The 19,208-nt window shown below is 51.4% G+C and overlaps 1 protein-coding gene across 1 annotated transcript; it reads right to left on the bottom strand.

Moving 5' to 3' along the window:
- Positions 1-663: 663 nt before the first annotated feature.
- On the bottom strand, positions 664-19,202 carry chd5 (chromodomain helicase DNA binding protein 5). The gene is given in 40 exon segments (XM_062563786.1): positions 664-3,085; positions 3,767-3,893; positions 4,617-4,780; positions 5,239-5,434; positions 5,550-5,682; positions 5,790-5,898; positions 6,220-6,363; positions 6,447-6,536; positions 6,623-6,803; positions 6,983-7,062; positions 7,154-7,313; positions 7,939-8,083; positions 8,507-8,640; positions 8,748-8,836; positions 8,936-9,022; positions 9,502-9,676; positions 10,040-10,212; positions 10,405-10,651; positions 10,841-10,965; positions 11,088-11,205; positions 11,363-11,494; positions 11,592-11,733; positions 11,929-12,102; positions 12,268-12,389; positions 12,562-12,699; positions 13,562-13,762; positions 13,891-14,082; positions 14,181-14,289; positions 14,429-14,560; positions 14,833-15,044; positions 15,485-15,691; positions 16,272-16,493; positions 16,683-16,849; positions 17,579-17,705; positions 17,933-18,045; positions 18,131-18,157; positions 18,160-18,309; positions 18,312-18,370; positions 18,863-18,981; positions 19,155-19,202. Coding segments are annotated over 40 exon segments (5,556 nt in total). The 5' UTR covers positions 19,161-19,202; the 3' UTR covers positions 664-2,957.
- Positions 19,203-19,208: the final 6 nt, after the last annotated feature.

Here is a 19,208-nt window from a genome sequence, read left to right on the forward strand (position 1 = left end):
TAGCTTTATTAACCTTTAAACAAACCAGCTCGTATCCAACTTTAGAAAAATACATCAAAATACGGATATTTAATCGCTTTTACTGATGCAAAACTAGTAACAGAGATGATCCCCCCACCTCTAAAAGATGCTGGAGTTTGAACAAACAGCCTGTTGCTACTCTTTTAGTTTGGGTCTGGTTCAGTACTTTGGGTCAGAGGCCCTAAGTACTTCAGAATTTGTTTGTTGCCTGTTCATTTCTCGGTGGATCCATTATTTAGTTACACAGCAGACCTCTTTTTGACTTTATTGTGACCGGGGTGAAATGTCACAAAATGAAGACCTGATATATAATGAATATGTAATGGGGGGGCAGAACGTAGCATATAGATATAGATATAACGTTACACATCTGGAACTAAAGTCTGTGCTGAAAGGGGAAAAACTCAAGAATGAATTCCTTAATTGTTCAGTATTTTTTTTCGGGCTTCTTGTTTGTGAATTCTCTGTCAACGGCCTGTTTGCTTTTGCTATTTTCCCTCATTACTCCGGGGATTCTATTTCGGACTCTTAATCACATTTACAACCCTGCCGACGTGTGCAGTTGGTGACGAGGTCACATGGTACCGAGCTGAACGGGGGGGGGGGGGCTCTTTGTTGGTGCGCGGAGACGATCACACGCCGTTAACCGTTGTCCAGAAGATTTATTAAAACACATTGAACAAATACACAGAATACAAATAAAAAGATGACAATTCACTTTTTTTTGTTGTTAATCATTCAAATGCTATACAGCACAAATAAGGGAACCATGAACACTGCTGGGAGCTGGTTGTCACACTACCGCCCCCCCAAAGTGAAGCGTCAAACACTTCACATGCTTCGCATTCGCTGCAGCAAAGGTGCCTTTTCTCAGGGTCTTTTGGTAGCTTCTGAAGCCGTGTTAATAAGCATGTACATACATTGTTAACATATTTATAATATTAGACTGAAGCCTTGTTTTTTTTAATAACAGCCATTACATTCATACTGACTTCAGTTTGATTGCATTTCATTGTGGAGTTTTGTGTTTTTCGACGTCGTCATTCATCTTGTTTTATTTTTCTTCCAGTTGGATACATAAATCTCTATGAGACGTATCTCTGAAAAAAAAAATGAAAAAAAATCTTTCAAGTATTTACATGTTTCTGAGGTTCTGTCTGTCGAGCAACCTGTTCCGCGTGGCGGTCGATCGATGGCGGGAACGTTGACGCGATGAAGGAAACCAGCACTGATTAAACACCAACAGAAGAGCGGACACAAGCGCACGGGACGCACTTCACGGTCCGTTCAGTAAAAACTTGTTTCGCAGGTTTGGCCACCTTTGGAACGACCATTTGAAGTTTGCAAAAGGAGAGTAAGAAAATACGCTCGCCCACTCTGTACAACACCACCTCTTCAGTTCAGATTATCGTCATGCCGACAAACGAGTGCTGGAACAACGCAGGTTAATGCCCCTCGTCTTTGGAGGAAAAAAAAAAAAAAAAAAGATAAAACCTGGGCACTTTTAGTCCAAACATTCGATCAATGCCTTCATATAAAAGCAAATGCAGTAAGCTTCAATTTATAAAAGACCGCTTCACATGGCGCGCCGCCACCTTTAGCACGTAGTAGCAACAGGTGCAATGGACAAGATGCAAAAGTGTCTTCGCCCCATCAAAGTAATAGGCAGCGAGATGGAGACGTCGTCTAAAGAGTTAATGCTGTGCAACCTTGTTCCTCTGGAGCAGAGAGTCAAATATTCATACTGAATCTTCTCCTTTTAATCTTCTTTAATGGCACAGAGTGACCGAACACGTCGTAGTTTTACCCCAACGCAAAGAGAAGCGAACAAAAAGCTCATTTCGCGACAATAACCAGAATTTAAAGTGACCCGTGTTCAGCTCAACGTTCCGGTTCCGTTCTAACGGAGAAGGGAAGGATGTAAGTGAGAACATTGAAGCCCTGCTTGTGTGGACCAGGCGAGCTCCTGTCTTTAGTGCAGTCCCACTGGTCCCCGGCCCAGGGGGGGGGGGGGGGGTCAAGCTCTACAGCCACTACGGACATTCAAATATAACAACAATCACAGATATTCTACCGTACACAGAAATACTTCTCTGAAATGCATTTAATGATGCGGGGGGGGGCGTCGCGACCCACGCAGCTCTTTCGTCTCTGCAAGCCGGGCTTCTGATTTTTCCTCCGTCCAAGTTGTTTCGCCAATACTAGAAGTGTGTGAGGTAAAATGAGCAGCAGTCTCTGAGTATATACACAGTACAGGAAGAACAACCCCCCCCCCCTCACAGGTTGCCTTCTCAAAATGACGAGTGGGTGTCAAGTCTTTAGAGGATTCAGACTGCGTACAGCTACTGCATACATGATAATAGATTTCAATGCTCTCAAATCAATATTTTATCCACTGGTTACTACATGAATGACGAAACAAATACTCATTTAAAGTAGCAATAATGGCCTTCGGGGGGGGGGGGGGGGGAGGGGGAAACAAACAAACGATCTCCCATCCAACGATGACTGAAGGCGTCCTGGGCTCCGTGTGGGTCGCAGTCACAGTGTACAGCGTACGGGCAGAATGATGCGAGCACAACGGAGAGGAGCCCCCCCGTGCAAAAGTCCATCGTCATGGCAACCAGCCGGAGCCTGGCCCCGTACGCCACGCGAGGCCCGGGAGGAATGAGAGTCCTGGTCCTCCAGCCACGGAAAAAAAGCAGACACCCGCTGAGGCATTTCTACGGGACCCCCCCCCCCCCGGAGAGATAAAAGTGCAATCGTCAAGATGGAAACACCTGCATTAATCAAAAGAGTCGGGTCTGAAGTCAGGAGGGGGAGGGGGGCAGGAGAAAGAGGAGGACGCGGCGGCGGCTGTCGTCCACATCGATTCCACCCCCCCCATCCCTCATCCCGGGGGCTTTGTGACCCCGGGTCAGTCTCACAGAGCCGGCCTAGTCCTCAATGCAGATGACATCACTAGGTTTGCCCGACTTGAGGTCAGGCGTGCTCACGTCTCTCAAGCAGTCCAGGGACTTCTTGTCCAGATGGCTTGAAGGGGGCGGGGGCCCGTTAGAGGACACTGAAGAGAGGAGACAGCCTTTAATATCCGAGCGCTCCGTTTCCACTCAGCACGTTTACTTCTTCTTGACATTATTGATGTGAGAATTATGGCATATATACAATGTGTTGATGCAGTGGTTTTCAAACAGAACAAAGCACATTTAACTTCAGAATCTTGTAAAAAACAAAAACGGAAAAGTGAGCATACCCAAAACGTCTGCAAACCCTCATTGTGTATGCAACTAAGGTAAGTAAGATAGGTCAAAGTCGAATAAGGACGTCGGTCTGTTAGCTGTGATAGATAGGACAGTTTGGAAGAGAAAACAAAAGGAAGTGGAATTATTACTCAAATAAGTTTGGCTCACCAGGGGGGGGGGGGTTCGTGCAAAACATGTCTGAATGCTGGTGTTTCACCACCTATCTGGCTTCTGCGTGGGCTGATAAGATAACTGGGTTTGAGACGCCTCCAGATTCATTGCAGATAGAGACGATCACAAACATGACGACAGGTTGAAGTTGCAACAAACCAGAATGATGCTTCAATTTCACCGCGCCTCACATCAAATTCAGTCATCCACATTCGCATCTGCCAGTTGTGTGAAATGTCCTCGATTCATTTATGTCACCTGACCTTTTCATTTCAATTAGCAAATAGCACGGTTTAAGTTCACTACTCTACTGTGTGAAGGCCGAGGCTTACCGCTGACGTAGGGTCCCAGGGGCATCTGGCTGTAGTTGACCATGGGCTGACCGCCCGGTCCTCTGAATCCTCCAGCAAAGCTGCTGCTGTACATCTGGGAGCAGCCGAACCCCCCCTGGCTAAAAGGCTGAGCATCAAACACAATAATAATAATAAGGGTAATAATTAGAAGGAAGACTTTCGATTCTCCTATTAAACATTTAGCCAGCGTTCAGCAAACGGCGGCGAAACCCCAGAAAAAAAAGCGCAAATCAGACTGTTTCCGTGGTTACAGGAACGGTTGGCACAGCAACCGGGGGAGGGAGGAAAAAAAAGAAAAAGGCACAGTGTGAGGGAACGAACAAACGCGCTGCTTCGCTGAAAACCGAGAATAAAAGAGCCGGGGCGAACTCTGGAGAACAGGTGCAGGGGAGATGAAAGTAATGAGACAATCCATAACCCCCCCCCCCCCCCCTCCCCCCCCTCCAGGGGCCGACGCGCAGCGAGTAAACAACTTAAGGGAGACTCTCATCATTCCACCAGGGGAAACTCGTCGGTGGGAGATGAGGAGTTGGAGTCTCTGCAGGTTTTTTTTATTTTTTTTTTTTTTTTTTTGAAGTAATAATGCGGCTGCACTTCAAAGTGTTTCCGCCGCGGCCTTTTATTTTCCCAGAAATCACTCGGCCCTCAACCATCGGTTCCTTCGCCAGCTCCCGGACCCCGCACCGTGGTACCCGGCCAAGTCCGGCCCATCAGGGAGAGAGCTGCACACTAAAAGAGGGGCTCGTATGTGACGAGGAACTCGACCCCTGAAGCCACCCGGACCCCGTGGGGGGGGGTGGGAGGGGGGGGGGAGCGCGTCCCGCCTCACCTGCTGCGGCGGGGGCTCGCTGCCTCGGCTGGTGAGGCGGCTCAGGATGCTCCTCTCGGACATCTGCAGGCGGGCCGACACCGGCGGGATCCTGGACAGCATGTTGGGCAGTCGGGTCACGTCGGCTTTCATGTCACTCAGAAGCTCCTCCAGCTGGTTCAGCACTGCAAGAGGACACACACACACACAGGCCATTTAAGACAAAAATACTTGTGTACTCAAATCAATTAAAAAAAAGAAAGGATAATGGTGTGATCCAGAGCCTGAAATGAACAGCTGCCAGGAATGAGATGCCATGAAATGTTGCACTAACAGATGAATAAACATGTGTGAACACGTGTTGAGGGTGAATCACGAAACGAAGCCTCCGGGTCAGACGCTCTGCACAAATCGTTGTGCAATGACTCCTTTCGCCCTCCATTTACAGTCCGGATCCATGTTTTTATTTCACTTTATTTTGAAACACGGGGGGGGGGGGGGGGGGGGGGTCTGACGAACAACAGACAGAACACAAAAATGCAAAATATGCTGTGAGAGGTGAGAACAGTTGCATGCAAATGCATGTTTGACACGGCCACTGATCATGTCATCAATCAAGGACCCCCCCCCTTGGACCTCAGACCTTTGTGCAGCACGGCGTTGGCGGGTTTGTTCCCGGCCAGCGACTCCTTGGACAGGTGCTGGTGGGACTCTGCCAGGCATTCCACCTCGGCGAAGCGGGTGTTGAGGGCCATGGCCGGGTGGCCGGGGTCCTGCGTCATGTTCAGGTACGCCGCCCGCCTCAACTGCTCCTCGATCACCAGCGCCTGCTCCAACAGCTACACACACACACACACACACACACACACACACACACACACACAATTTGTATTTAGATAAAAACAAGTCCTTTAATCCTTGAATTATTTGTAATTATGCGAGACGTGGGACTGCCTTGAAGCGCCGAGCCAGGAACTTGTTCTTCATCTCCAGGTAGTTGCCCTTGTGTATCTCCGTCTTGAAGGGCTCGTTGAGGATGGCGTAGCGCGGGTCGTTCTGGATGTCCTGCCAGCGGGCGTAGCCGTGCCTGAGAGGCGGGTTAAAGGTCAAGGGAAAGTCACGGCGGGGGGAAAAAAAAACAAGCACCACTCTGCTGCGGGACGCCCGTCGCCTCGTACGCCGCTCGGAGGATACGTTACGATGCCCGCTAAAAGCCAGTAGTCGTGGCGGCGGTGCCAGATGTCGAGCATCTTTCCGGAAGACAGCGCCGCTCGCTCCTCCGTCTGCCAGAGGGTGTGCAGCTCTGCCGGCGCAAAAAAGGGGGAGGCGAAGAGAAGGAGGAGGAGCGCGTTAACAACACAAAACAAGATTCACGACACAGCGCACACACGAGAGCACAAAAAAGTGCATTAAAAAGGAACAAATAGCCAAACACAAGACGCGGATGCGAGTCCCACGGGGTCCTTCTGTTATTCATTTTTTAAATGGGGAGAGAATTTCAATCTAAAGTGGATTCATTTGTCTCGCTAAACGACATCACAACAGCTCCGTCTCATTCCTGCCATTCACACACAATCTGGGTTTGTTTTTTGGGTAGATGATCAAAAGTCAGACTCATTCTTACCTGTAAAACCTCCGTCGGCGATATTGAACATGAACTTGGCTTTGTATCCATTTCTGTCCTCCTTTCTGCTCTCATCCGTCTCGTCCAAAGTGTCTTTGTCCCCATTCAAACGGCCCTCTAGCGCATCGTCACCCTTCAGATCGTCTGAAACCCGCGCGGAAGCAAAATCAACAAAACCACGACTCAACGTTCCTTTGCTTGGCAAAGAAAAAAAAAGAAAGGAATACCTGGCTTATTTTCCTTGTCTTCAGTCTTTGCCAGAGAAGAGTCGGCATCTCCCTTCTCTGAGGGCTTCTGCGCGTCTTTGAGGGGATCCGCTGCGGACGAAGAAAAGAACCCGATCACAGAAGGCACGGCCCCCGCTAGAAACGCAGTAGGCGGACGCGCGGCGCCCCCCGCTGACCTGTGGGCGAGGCGCGGCTGGACGCCGGCTCCCTGCCGACGGCAGCCGGCTCCGTCCGGGCGGAGGGCGACTCGCCTCCGTCCCTCTCGCCTCCGTCCCTCTCCTCCGGGCCGGCCTTGCCCTCCTCGCTGTCGGGTGCTTTCTCGGGTCCCGGCGCCGGCTCTGCGCCGGAAGAAGACTGCTGAGGTAGAAAAAAAAAAAAGGGGAGAAGAGGGGGGGGAAACGGTGGGGGAGTTAAAAAGGTGTTTGTCAGATGCGTCTCCTGGAGGACGACGAGACGCGCTGTTAAGGACGGGTGAGACAATAAAGGGCAGCAGGTTTGACAGTGATGGATGGCGTGAGAAAAAAAAAACCACTCACTTCCTGCTCAGAGAGTTTCTTGCTATCTTGCTCCGCGGAGTCCTTGTCCTCAGCGGCCCCCGGGGGACACTCGGTCTTCTCTGCGGGCCCCAGAAAAAGAGCAACTCAAATGTTTCTAAACACGAGGTTCACCGGGATAGAAAGGCACCGCGATGGGCTCTCGGCTCTGACCTGGGGGGACGGGCGTTCCGGGCTGCGTGGCGACCGGGCTGGCAGGCACAGGCGTGTTGGGGTCAGAAGACAAACTCTCGGTCAGTTTCTTCAGCTCCATGCCGATGGGGATCAGATCCGGGGAGCTCAGCTTCCCGTTGACGTGCTCGAACTCTTGCACCTACGAAGAAAAAAAAAGAAAAAAAAGAAAATGGATCGGTTCAACTGTGGAGAGGACATTTGTCACCATAAATGCAATAAATGTTAATTAATAAACATGAATCTCATGCTAATAGAGATGTCTTATTTAGCTCATTTCCATCTACAGTCGCTGAGCAGCTGGACACAAAGATGAATGTGACTAATGTTTCCAAAACAAAAGAAAGAAACGGACGGATTGCACATCAAATTACAGTAGTTGATTGTAGCTGTATTGTAACTTAGAAAACATGCAAAGCTACGATTAGCATGTTAAGGTGATGTATGATCCATTATGATACATAATGCAAGAAACGTGGCAATAATATAAGGCTTTATGACTAAATTGTGTTGAGCTAGTAGGCCTGATACCGAATGGTAGCATTTAGCCAGCGTTAGCTTCATGGTTGACTGCAGTGCGGAAAAGTCGTGCAACCAATTCACACAAAAGATTTGCTAAATTATTTACCAGACAAGAGCCCAGATTTAGTGAATCACCAGTTTGAAACTACAAATTACTAAAAGCATTCCTATGACCTTACACACAAACTTGTAGAGTATTAATGAGCCACATGGGAAGGTGCCCCCTGCAGAACAAGGTGTCTCACTTTTTTCCTGACGAGGGACATGACGCCGATCCGGGTGAGGACATGCTGACGAGACAGCCCCTCGCGTGGGACTCCGTCGGCAAAGGTCTCTGCTCCGTCCGCCCCCGGCTCACATAGATGCCTCATGAACAGAGACACGTAGGCCCTGGAGGGGAAAAAAGGGACAACATGTGACCAGAGGGATTCCTCTGTGGTTTACGACCGCCAACACCAGGCTGCAAGTTAAAGTTCCGATAACTTGAATTTGTGCTTAACTTGGCTGAACAAATCAAAACCCAGAGCTCCCCGACACCACGTGAGCGGGTGCTTCAATGCACCAGACACAGCCCTCAATAACTATGGACGGAACATCTGGCTCTGCTGCTTTCTGAACTGAAGTAACACTGAAACTGGAAAAGTCGAACCTTCACCAACTTTATATGAGCATTCTGGAGCTCTGCCCCTGGGGCTAACCAATTAAATGTGAGGAGCAAATGGAACAGCCCAGAGCCGCCGTATCTCCGCTGGATGAAACAAAAAACTGTAACTGGGAGTTTCTCGCGGGTTGCGGTGCGTTCCGAGGCCTCACCTGAACTCGCGCTCGCTCTTCCCTCTCAGGTCTCTGACCAGCCAGTGCGAGTTGAAAGCGTCTTGAGGCGGCATTCCCCAGCGCATGATGGCGTTGAGGAAGGCCTTCCTCTGGCGGGCGTTGAACCCCAGGACCTTGGGACGAGAAGAAAACGGCTTCAGGCGGACAATTCGTAGCACGAGAGAATCATCACCTTCCCGTCCCCCGCACGTGTCCCGCAGCGTTTAGTGTGCACTCGTACCTCGATGCTTCCCCCGACTCGTGCCAGCAGGGGCGGCAGGGGTTTGTCCTTCTCATTCTTCATCTGCCTACGAGACTGTCTGCGTCCACCTGCCAAGCAAAACTGGTGAGAAGGACCTCCCTGCAGCGCGCATCCCCACGCCGAGTTGTGTTGTGGTATTTTTTCCTTTTCTTTTTCCCGCTACCTACCTTCAGGCCGCTCCTCGAAATCTTCGTCCTCGTCCTCGGACCCCACGGAGTACTCCGACTGATTGTCTGAAAGATCATCCTGCCACTCTGAGCAACACATCACACAGAAACAGTACATTGCGGTCGCTTCCGTCGGTGGCCACCTGGGGGCGCCGTGGCACTGCGGGTTACCACAGACCACACTCGTTGGCCATCGGGGGAGTGCGGTGAGAGTGGACCACTCTGCAGACCGTCACTTTAGACTTTAGAGGGTGCTTTAGGGGGGTCGATGGGCTACTGTTGAACTCTGGAAATCAGGACTCTTAGACGTCCAACTAGTTTAGATGAACTATAAAAAAAAAAACTGTATAAATGCGTGATGTACCATGGAAGTGAAGCCTTTAGAGAGGGGATCCAGTGTTATCTGAACGGAGCAAAGCAAAGAGCTCGATGGGAATAAGACTCTACTGCTCTCTTTTATTCATTTAGTCAATGGGGTGGGGCTAACTTTGGATCGACAGGTGCCTTTCACGGTGCGTATTCCATGCGTTAACTGAATCACTGAGGTCGAGCCCTGACGGGCCTACCTTGGTCCTCCTGGGTGGTGTCGTTGTAGTTGACCTGCTTCCGGATGCGTTTGCCTTTGCCGAGGTTGCGGGCCAGATCCTCCTGCTGCTGCTCGTAGTGGTGCCGAAGGAGCTTCTCCCAGTAGTCCGGGTCCACGTTCTCCTCCTGCTTGATGATCTCCCGCTCCGGCTCCTCCTGCGCGTGGACACAGAGAGGAAACATGGTGACCTTTAGCCGGAGCGTGTGGAACAGAGGACACCGGATCCATTGTGGCGATCAACACGTGACAAACGGTTATTCTTTGATCATCTGGGCAAGAAACGATCACCTTTCAGCTTGCAGTATTTTTCCTAAATGACTTTGGGAATATTTAAGTGGCTCCGGTTCGAACCGTGAAATAAAACGCAGCCTGTGAGTTTGGTCATTAAAGACCAACGCAGTTACTCTCCAGGCCTTCCAAACACTTCCAACGTCGTTGAACATTGAACAAAATGTGCATTCTTTACTCATCTAATGATGCCTTTCACAACACACGACGTCTCCTCTCCACATCCTCACCTCTCCGTCCTCTTCTTTCACCACGTACTGAGCCACCTTGAAGGAGCTCAGGTACTCGTTCATGTTCTGGATCTCCGTGTCTTCGGTGGCGTCCTGGCTGCGGTCCAGCAGCTTGGAGATGGCGTCGTCGTCGTAGTGGATCACATTGCCCTCCTCCCCCTCTTTGTTGTCGCCTGTTGGAAGAGAAGCTCTTACGTCCGTATCTGAAGCGTCGAGACTTTCATGTGTTCATTTAGCACAAACTACCGGCCAAGCCTCCAGAGTACCGTAGTTTGGCTTCATTCATTTTAATTAAACACCAATAACGCAACAAATAAGAAATGCTCCGGACAGTCGGCGCGGTCGAAGCGGCTTGAAGGACGCACCCATGGCCCGCGCGGCCTCCATCTCATCTTTGAAAAGCTCCTCGGTGCCGAACTTGAGGATGTCGTCCAGTTCTTGTTTGGACATGGAGCCCGTTTTGGAGCCGAGGCCGGGCCGCACCACCAGGTGGGTCAGCATCATCTTCCTCTTGGCCACCTGAGTGATGCGCTCCTCCACTGAGCCCCGCGTCACGAAGCGGTAGATCATCACCTTCCTGTTTTGCCCGATGCGATGCGCTCTGCTGAAAGCCTGCGAGAAGGGAAAGAGGCCGACAGGAAATAAACTAAAACCCAGCGAGACGGCTGCTGAACAATGGAATGTCCCTTTTTTTTTTGTTCTGCATGCAAATGTCAAAATAATCAAGCCGCCTTGAACGCAGCATCCGTTCTCTCGCAATCTGCAGGTCAAGGCCAAAGGGTCGGTTGGAAAGTCTCGCACCTGGATGTCGTTGTGAGGATTCCAGTCGGAGTCGTAGATGACGACGGTGTCGGCGCTCGCCAGGTTGATGCCGAGGCCTCCGGCCCGCGTGGACAGCAGGAAGCAGAACTGCTGAGCGCCCGGTGCTGCGGCGGAGGGAAACAAAAGCGGCGTGCGTGCGTTTTGAGGGCGCCTGAAGGCCGCGTAGAAGAAGAAGAAGAAGAAGAACAGGACTCACACGGGACGGACCCTGAATGGACCAACTCACCGTTGAAGCGGTCAATGGCCTCCTGCCTGAGGCCTCCAGTGATGCCCCCATCAATGCGTTCATATTTATAACCCTCGAACTCCAGGAAATCCTCAAGCAGATCCAGCATCTTCGTCATCTATCAGAAAGTTGCAATGAGGGCTTTATGTTGCTGCGATTAAAAAAAAACATGTAAAAAGGAAACGGGAAACAACGTGATCTTTGTTTGGAGACCACCCAACAACTGAGATGCCATTTGAATAGATATAAACCCATTAAAGCTATCCGACTGCTACCTGAGAGAAGATGAGGACTCTGTGTCCTTCATCTTTGAGCTTCTTCAGCATTTTCTGAAGCAGCGTCAGTTTTCCTGAGGACTTCACCAGCTGGTTCCCATCATACGAGCCGTTGGATTGCACAGGTGCTTCCTGCAAAGACACAGAAGAATAAAGGAATGAATCCAGGCGTCGACTGGAAAAATATAGGAACACTACTTTTACAGCTGAGTATTGAACTGTGCTTCACCACGGCAGCCACGGGGAACAGGTAGGGATGGTTGCAGCACTTCTTCAGGTCCATCATAATGTTGAGCAGGGACACTTGGTTCCCTCCACCTTTGGAGTTCAGAGCCTCGAAATTCCGCGTCAAAATAAACTTGTAATATTTCCTGCGGGTCAGAAGTCGGATGGAATCGGGATAATTGAGCTTTTGTGTGAGAAACAAGCGACAAACGACAGATGAAACTTCCCAAAAGCAAAATAAATTCTTCATGGTTTTCTTTTTTTTTAATCTGAAAATAACTAAAAAGCTGATGTATATATCAGAGAAACTGGACAACATCAATCGCTCTTTTCGTGCTTACTTTTGCATGGGGCTGAGCTCCACTCTGACGATCAGCTCTGTCTTTGAAGGCATGTTCTTGAAGACGTCCACCTTGAGCCTTCTGAGCATGTGAGGGCCCAGCAGGTCGTGCAGCTTTTTGATCTGGTCCTCCTTCGAGATGTCGGCGAACTCCTCCAGGAAGCCGTCGAGGTTACTGTGCAAGGAACGATGGAAAGCCGAGAAGATCTTTAAAAAAAACCTCTCTTTTCTAATTTATATTCGTACACATCATACACATTCACAACATCAATCCGAGGATCCATGTGATGCAGATGTGGCATTGATGGAGAATGGCGAAGGCAGGAGAAGGCGGACTTACTTGAAGCGCTCTGGGGTGAGGAAGTTGAGCAGGTGGAACAGCTCCTCCAAATTGTTCTGAAGAGGAGTCCCAGTGAGCAGCAGCTTGTAGTAGATCTTGTACCCGTTGAGGATTCTAAAAAACTGGACAGGACACATTGTACGAGATAAAACACAAACGCCCTCGAATGAGAACGCAGTAACGCATCTGAAAACTTCCTTTTTGCACAAACATTTGCTCCTCTGTGTTCCTGCTCCTTGTTTTTTTTCCCCTGGTAATATCCACGCTGATTACGTCACGCTGAAGCACATTTACCTTCGACTGGTTGTTCTTCAGTCTGTGGGCCTCATCAACCACCAGGCAGGCCCAGGTGATGGAGCCCAGAATGGCTTGATCTATGGTGATGAGCTCGTAGGACGTCAGCAGCACGTGGAACTTGATGGGCGTGTCTTTCTGCAAAGGAAGAACAGCAACAAAATCCATCTCGTGTTGAGCTTATTTCAGACGCGGCGCCATGTGGGGGGGGGGACTTCTCATGCTAATGCTCATGTTCTTGCACATGCCAATGTTGTTATGTTGTTTTGTTTTTTCTGGTCCCCCCAAAATAGCAAACAGCCCAGTGAACAGAAGTCTGGACGCAGTCACAAAGCGTCAGCACCATGGACAGCGCCGATGGGTTTAACAATGGTCGGGGGCCTTGTGGTCAAACCTCAGTCCGATAAAAGGATCAATGAGTCAGGCAGACGAGGCCAATATATTCAACTGGACAAGCGCTCTGCTCCCAGTGCTCTCACTGCTTCTACGCGATGGAGACCAGGGGGGGCGGAAGCATTCGCGCTCACCGGCCGCTGTGGTTATCCAAAGCTACTCAGCCACTCGGACATTTGATTAGCCACAATTTTTGTTGGGCTTAATGTAATTAAAGTTGACTACGGATTGCTACAATTTACTTGAAGAACTACATTTACAATCCTTTCAAATGTAATGTAATGTCCCTGCTAGTTTTCCTACACCTGCATCTGTGCCACCAGGTCCTCGCCTTGCACTGAGCACTCATGCCACAGTAATGTTGATATATACAGTAGAAGTGGACCGGCCAAAGTGGCCAGTGAGTGACTTCTCTACCCGCCACAGTCGAGTGCTACCCGCATTTGGCGGGTGGGCGGGTGCTGAGGTCGAGCCCTGGATGGAAGGTTAACGAGGGGCAGTGAGTCAAGACCACTTTGGAAATCTTCAAAACACAAAAAAGAATCTCTGCAGAGTCGAGTGAAGAGGAATCGCACGGGCAGCGCGTATCTGCAGGAGCGCCAGGTACCTTCATGCGAAACACCTTGCGGCCTGTTTTCACGGCGCTGTCCTCAAAGGTGAACTCGTTCTCCCGGATGATCGCCCGGCTGTCCTTGTCTCCGGTGTACGTGACCACGTGGAAATCCGGAGCCCACAACTCAAATTCCCTCTCCCAGTTGATGATGGTGGAGAGGGGCGCGCTCACCAGGTAGGGGCCCTTGGAATGACCCTGAGGGAGAGAAGGGCCGGGGGAAACATCTGAGCTATTGGTTTAACCCTTTAAACCAGTTGTACTCTGGCTCTTCATCGTCATAAGAATCCACTCAGAGAGCCACGATCTGATCGCTGCTCTCTCACCTCCTTATAGAGCGAGTAGAGGAACACGATGGTCTGCACCGTCTTGCCGAGGCCCATCTCGTCGGCCAGGATGGTGTCTGTGCCCTGAGCCCAGGAGAACCTCAACCAGTTCAGGCCTTCGAGCTGGTACGGGTGCAGCGTCCCCCCCGTGGCGTTGATGTACCACGGCTGGTGCTCAAACTTGATGGTTGGCTGCGGGATAAAACAGTTGCAATTCAGCCAAAATAAAATAATAAATATAAACCACCTTTATCATTAGAATGAGGGACTTTAAGTGCATCCCAACTTACATCTATGATGGGCGCATCAGGAGGGACCTCCCTCTTCTGGTGGTCCTCTTTGAGTTTCTTTCCTTTCTTCACCACCAGGGGGCGTTGGTCCTCCCCTACTATTTGCTCCCTGGCAAATAATCGCAGCAACATGGTGAGCAAAGAGGGTCATCAGAGGGTAACACAGACGTAAGGCAGGCCAGAGGGGAGACCGCAGCACTTCACTCTGATACAGGAGACGTGAGATCACGTCCATGCCGTCCACCCACCTGTGGTCCCAGTAAGTGGCTTTATGGGTCTCGTAGTCCGGGACGTCAAAGTCATCCACCTCCCAGGTGCACTGGTCGTAGGGCAGGTCTCTCCACTTGATCAGGTAGTGCACATCGCCGTCCTTATCAAAACTGCATGGTGGGGGGGGGGGGGTCAAACAGTAAATCTCATATATTTGGGATCGTACGAAGAAATGGATCCGTCTAAAAAACATCTGCCATTAACATCTGAAAAAACGCACTGAATGTACTTTTAAACCTCCGGCCTTTTCCCATATTCTGAAACATGCTGCGCTGAGAGGAACGGTCTCCATCTTTAAATGTGGTGATGAACCAAACCCGCCAAACCTTTCCAGATCATCACCACCATCAAGGCGAGGGGGGTGGGGAGCGCGTGTAACCACCTGTGGTTGATGATCCGGTGCATGACCATCCACTCGGGTTTGATGCCGTAGCGGTAGAAGCGCTCCTCCATGGCGGCGTACTGGGGATCCTTGCTCTTCCTCTTCTCGTTGTTGAGCTCCTCCTCGCCGGAGCCGTAGTCGAAGGGCGGCGGCTCGTCCATGTCGTTCTTGCGCTGGTAGTTGCGATACATCACCGTGTGGTACAGCTCCAGCTACGCGGCAGAGAGAGAGAAAAGGAACAGGAGCCGTCAACGCGCCTCGGCCGGAAAAGGAGGTTCTCCTGCCACGACCTCGTCATGTCGCCCGTGGCACGGCCCTGAGGCGCATTTCATTCACTATGAGCTAGAGTTGCACAGTGGATTTGATGGAGGCGAAAATGAATCGGAGCGGGGGAAAAGGCCGAATCTAAAACACGGGGGAATTGTTCAGGCGTCGCGGAATGAGACGTCGGCTCAAACTGCTGCGGATGGCTGAGTGATCGCAGTCTGGAGAGTTTTGAGGCGGGGAAACAGCGCGCACTTAAAGGACTAAACGGATAAATGGAACACGCGTTGCGGTGTGATGACAAACTACAAAAGAGGCGGCGCCGGGGAGGACTCCGACGGGCCTCGCTCTGAGCTTTGGGAACCTACTTTCGGGGGGGAATCCTCACCTGCAGCTCGCTGACCCAGGAGCAGTGCCAGTACGACAGGGCGGCCCACTTCACGAAGAACTCCCTCTCCGGGCGGCCCTTGGGCGGCGGGTTGGCCAGCGGGTCGGCCGGCCTCCCGTCGGGGCCGTCGGGCGGCTCGGCCGGCAGCGGCGGTTCTCCCCACGTCCAGTGTAGAATCTTTTGGACCTTCCCTTTGAGGGGAGGGCACTGGAGAAAAAGAGCAATGGCGGCAGTGAGGGAGGTTTCAGAGGAGGTCAAGTGCATCTTTGGGGTCAAAGTAAGGGTCATGTTAAGGGAAGCACACAATGTGAATGAGGTCAAATATTTAACCAATAGAAGTTGCCATGACACTTTCCAAGTTGATTACTTACTTATGTGATTAATGGTGCAAATGAGGCGATATAGTGCTCATCTGCATATGGTTCCATTACAGAAATTGTAGCATTGGATGAATCCACGTGCATCAAAGTGCTTAATTCATCTCTTTTCATTGCAGAAAATGTTCACAGTTCAAAGCAGCCATCAGCAAAACACACTAAAGCCGTTTTTTAGAACTAGAATGTCATACAAAGTAGAATGAAGCAGAATATTTTTGACTTTTTGGTCGACGCATTTAACGGGAAAATTAAATCCTCCTAATGTGTGAAGTTGAAACGTCAAGCCACAGGTGAAGCTCAACTATTGAACCCTGCTTCCTCCATACGGTGGGGGGGGGGGGGGGGGGGGGGGGGGGGTTGTTTTTGGGCACGTGGAAGATGATGAAGACGAAGCAGCAGGCGGAGCTCACCATGCAGCGGGGACACAGCCACTCCCCGTTGGGGATCTCGGGCAGAGGCGGGTTGAGGCAGTGGATGTGGTAGGAAGACGGACAGGTGTCACAACACAGCAGCTCGCCTCCGTCTTTGCACACTCTGCAGAACTCCATGTGGTCGTCCTCCTCCTCGCCCGCCGGCTCCTCCTCTTCCTCCTCCTCCTCGTCTTTGGCCTCCCACTGGATGCCCTCTTTCTCCTGAGGGACGACAGCGACAGTTCAACACTGCTCAGTTCAAATCAACACCCCCCCACACCCCCCCCGTCCCCTCCCCTCCCTCCCCCAGTGGCCAAAGTGATGCAAGAGGATATTAATGAATCCCGGTACGACAAACCCAAAGGAGCATGCATTTAACAAATGAGTGGACAGGTGAAATAACGCGCTCACGCAGTGCGGACAGCTCCATTTGCCCTCGGGGGCCTTCTCCAGCTCGGGGTCCAGGCAGACCAGGTGGTACGCCCGGGGGCAGGTGTCACACAGGATGATCTCGCCGCCCTGCTGGCACACCTCGCAGTAGTCTTGGTGGTCCGTCTCGTAGCCGTCGCCGTCCTCCTCTGGAGCGGGGAGAGAGGGAGAAGCCAATGGGGGGAGGTAGACCATGTGACTAAGTGTAGCTCGGCCGACTTTATTATATTCTTTATGGATGTGTTGTACATCTATTACATTGTTGATTCTGTACACGTGACATCCATTGCAGTCTGTCCATCCCGGGAGAGGGATCCTCCTCTGACGTTCTCACTAAGGTTTCTTCCCCTTTTTTCCCCCATTGAAGGGTTTTTTCATATTTTGGGGAGTTTTTCCTGTGCCGATGTGAGGGTTTCGGGACGGAGGATGTTGCATGTGTACAGACTGTAAAGCCCTCTGAGGAAAATTTGTAATTTGCGATTTTGAGCCATACAAAATAAAATGAATTTAATTGAATCTGTTCCAACAGGCGAGAGGCTTGTTCCCCCGTTTGCAGTCTTTTCTTATTTCATTATCACATTGGTTCCCTTTTATCTTTTCACGCAGACGCCCTTTGCGTTGTGTGAATAAACTCTGATTTGCTACGTGCGTGCGTGACTGCAACAGCTGCTGAGAAGGAGCATCCGCCTTCGGGAAAACATTCCCAAAACAAATAAAGCTTAACATTAAAAAAAAAACAAAAAAAACATTTTAATTTCCTCGTTACCCGTAATCAAACAGACTGGTTCTGAGGGACTTAGGTGGGATTTTTGGAAGGATAGTGTAAACGCGCACACACACACACATACACACACACACCACAGAGCTCGTGAACATACTTTTCCTTTTCTTGCGCCCGCGGCGGGCCATTTTCTTGGTGGCGGCCCCCGAGGTGTCAGACAGCACGGAGGCGCTGTGGATGCTGATGTCATCAAAGTCAGACTCCTCCAGGAAGTCCTCCTCACTCTGGAGGAGCAGACGCACACACACACACGCACACACACACACACACACACTAAAGAGCTCAGAGCTACACGTGGAATTTAAATAAAGTTCCAGAGTAGGCGCAGTAAACAGTCTTTGATGCCACTGAAAACACACGGAATGCATCAAATATAAACACAGAGACGCGGAGAAGCTCCGAGGGAGAATTAGAGGAGGAGGAGGAGGACGCCGGGGAAAAGGAAACGTACCGAGGAGGCTTTCTTCTTCTTCACACTCGCGCCCGCCTTCGATTTGGTCTTCTTCGGCTTGCTTTTCTTCTTGGCGTCCTTGGCGGACTTGCTCCTCTTCCGCACTCCGGGTCCTGAGGACGCCACGCAACGTCACGACCCCGAGGGCCAAACCCTCGCCGTTATTAAAAAACACACACACCATGTCGGGCCACTCACCTTTTCCCTCTTTGGTTTTGGCCTTTTGAGCGGCCCCGGCTGGGGGCCCGGCGGGCTGCCGCTCGCGGCCGGCGGCTGCGCCACGGTGACCGTTTCCACGGCGGCGGCCACGGCGGCGGCCACGGCGGTGGCGGAGGCGCCTTTGAACGGGTTGTTGGCGCTGAACTCGCGCCACTTGCTCCCAGCACCGTCATCATCTTCGACATGGGGATCTTGGGGTTCTTCTTGGCAATGAGAGGCCTGGGGGGGGGGGGGGGGGGGACAGCTTTATTACGTCACGCTTCGTTCCCGTTGATGTCATTTGTACTTGACTCAGCACTAGGGGGGGGGGGGGGAGGGGGAGGGGAGGGGGAGGGGAGGGGAGGGGGGCAGTCCCACTGCCCCTTAAGACGTGTTCTCCCCGCTCCGCTGCGCTCGGGTCGTGTTCGCAATTCGTCAGCCGACAGCTCGGGGTTTGGCACGCCGGCCCGTGAAACATATCGGGTCGCGGGCGCCGCGTCCCAGAGCTGTCACACGCATCCTGTAAGCAGCCGACTGCTGGCGGGTTGGGGGGGCGGTCTTTTGCTCCACTTTGTCGGAGCGGAGGCTTAGAAGAGGCCAGACGGCCCCAGGTGGGGAGCACGCTTTATACAGCAGAGCTGTGCACACACACACACACACACACACACACACACACAGACAAGAAAAGCCGCACACAGGGGGGGGAGGGGGGGGGGGGGATGCAACGCTTGCCTGAGGAACTGGCTGAAGGCCTTGTAGTTGGTGATGGTCTTGTAGTCGTCCTCGGAGAAGCCGTACTGGACGTCTTCCAGGCCCCACTCGTGCATCAACTGGCCGGACGATTTGGGTTCCTTCAAAGGGAAGCATCACAAATGTCATCATCCTCTTGAGAAGTGTGACCGATGATCGGACCGGTCCGTCTCTTTTGGTTTGGGTTTCCTGTGACACGTCTAGCTTAGGGGATGATGAATAGAATAGAGGACACGAGGTGACCCCCCCCCCCCCCTCCCTGTTCATGACTCACTTTCATGTTGCCGTCGTCGTCGTCGTCGTCGTCCTCTTCCTCGTCTCTCTTCTT

The sequence above is a fragment of the Pungitius pungitius genome, chromosome 8 (genome assembly GCF_949316345.1).
Source record: "Pungitius pungitius chromosome 8, fPunPun2.1, whole genome shotgun sequence".
In the NCBI taxonomy this organism is placed as follows: Eukaryota; Metazoa; Chordata; class Actinopteri; order Perciformes; family Gasterosteidae; genus Pungitius; species Pungitius pungitius.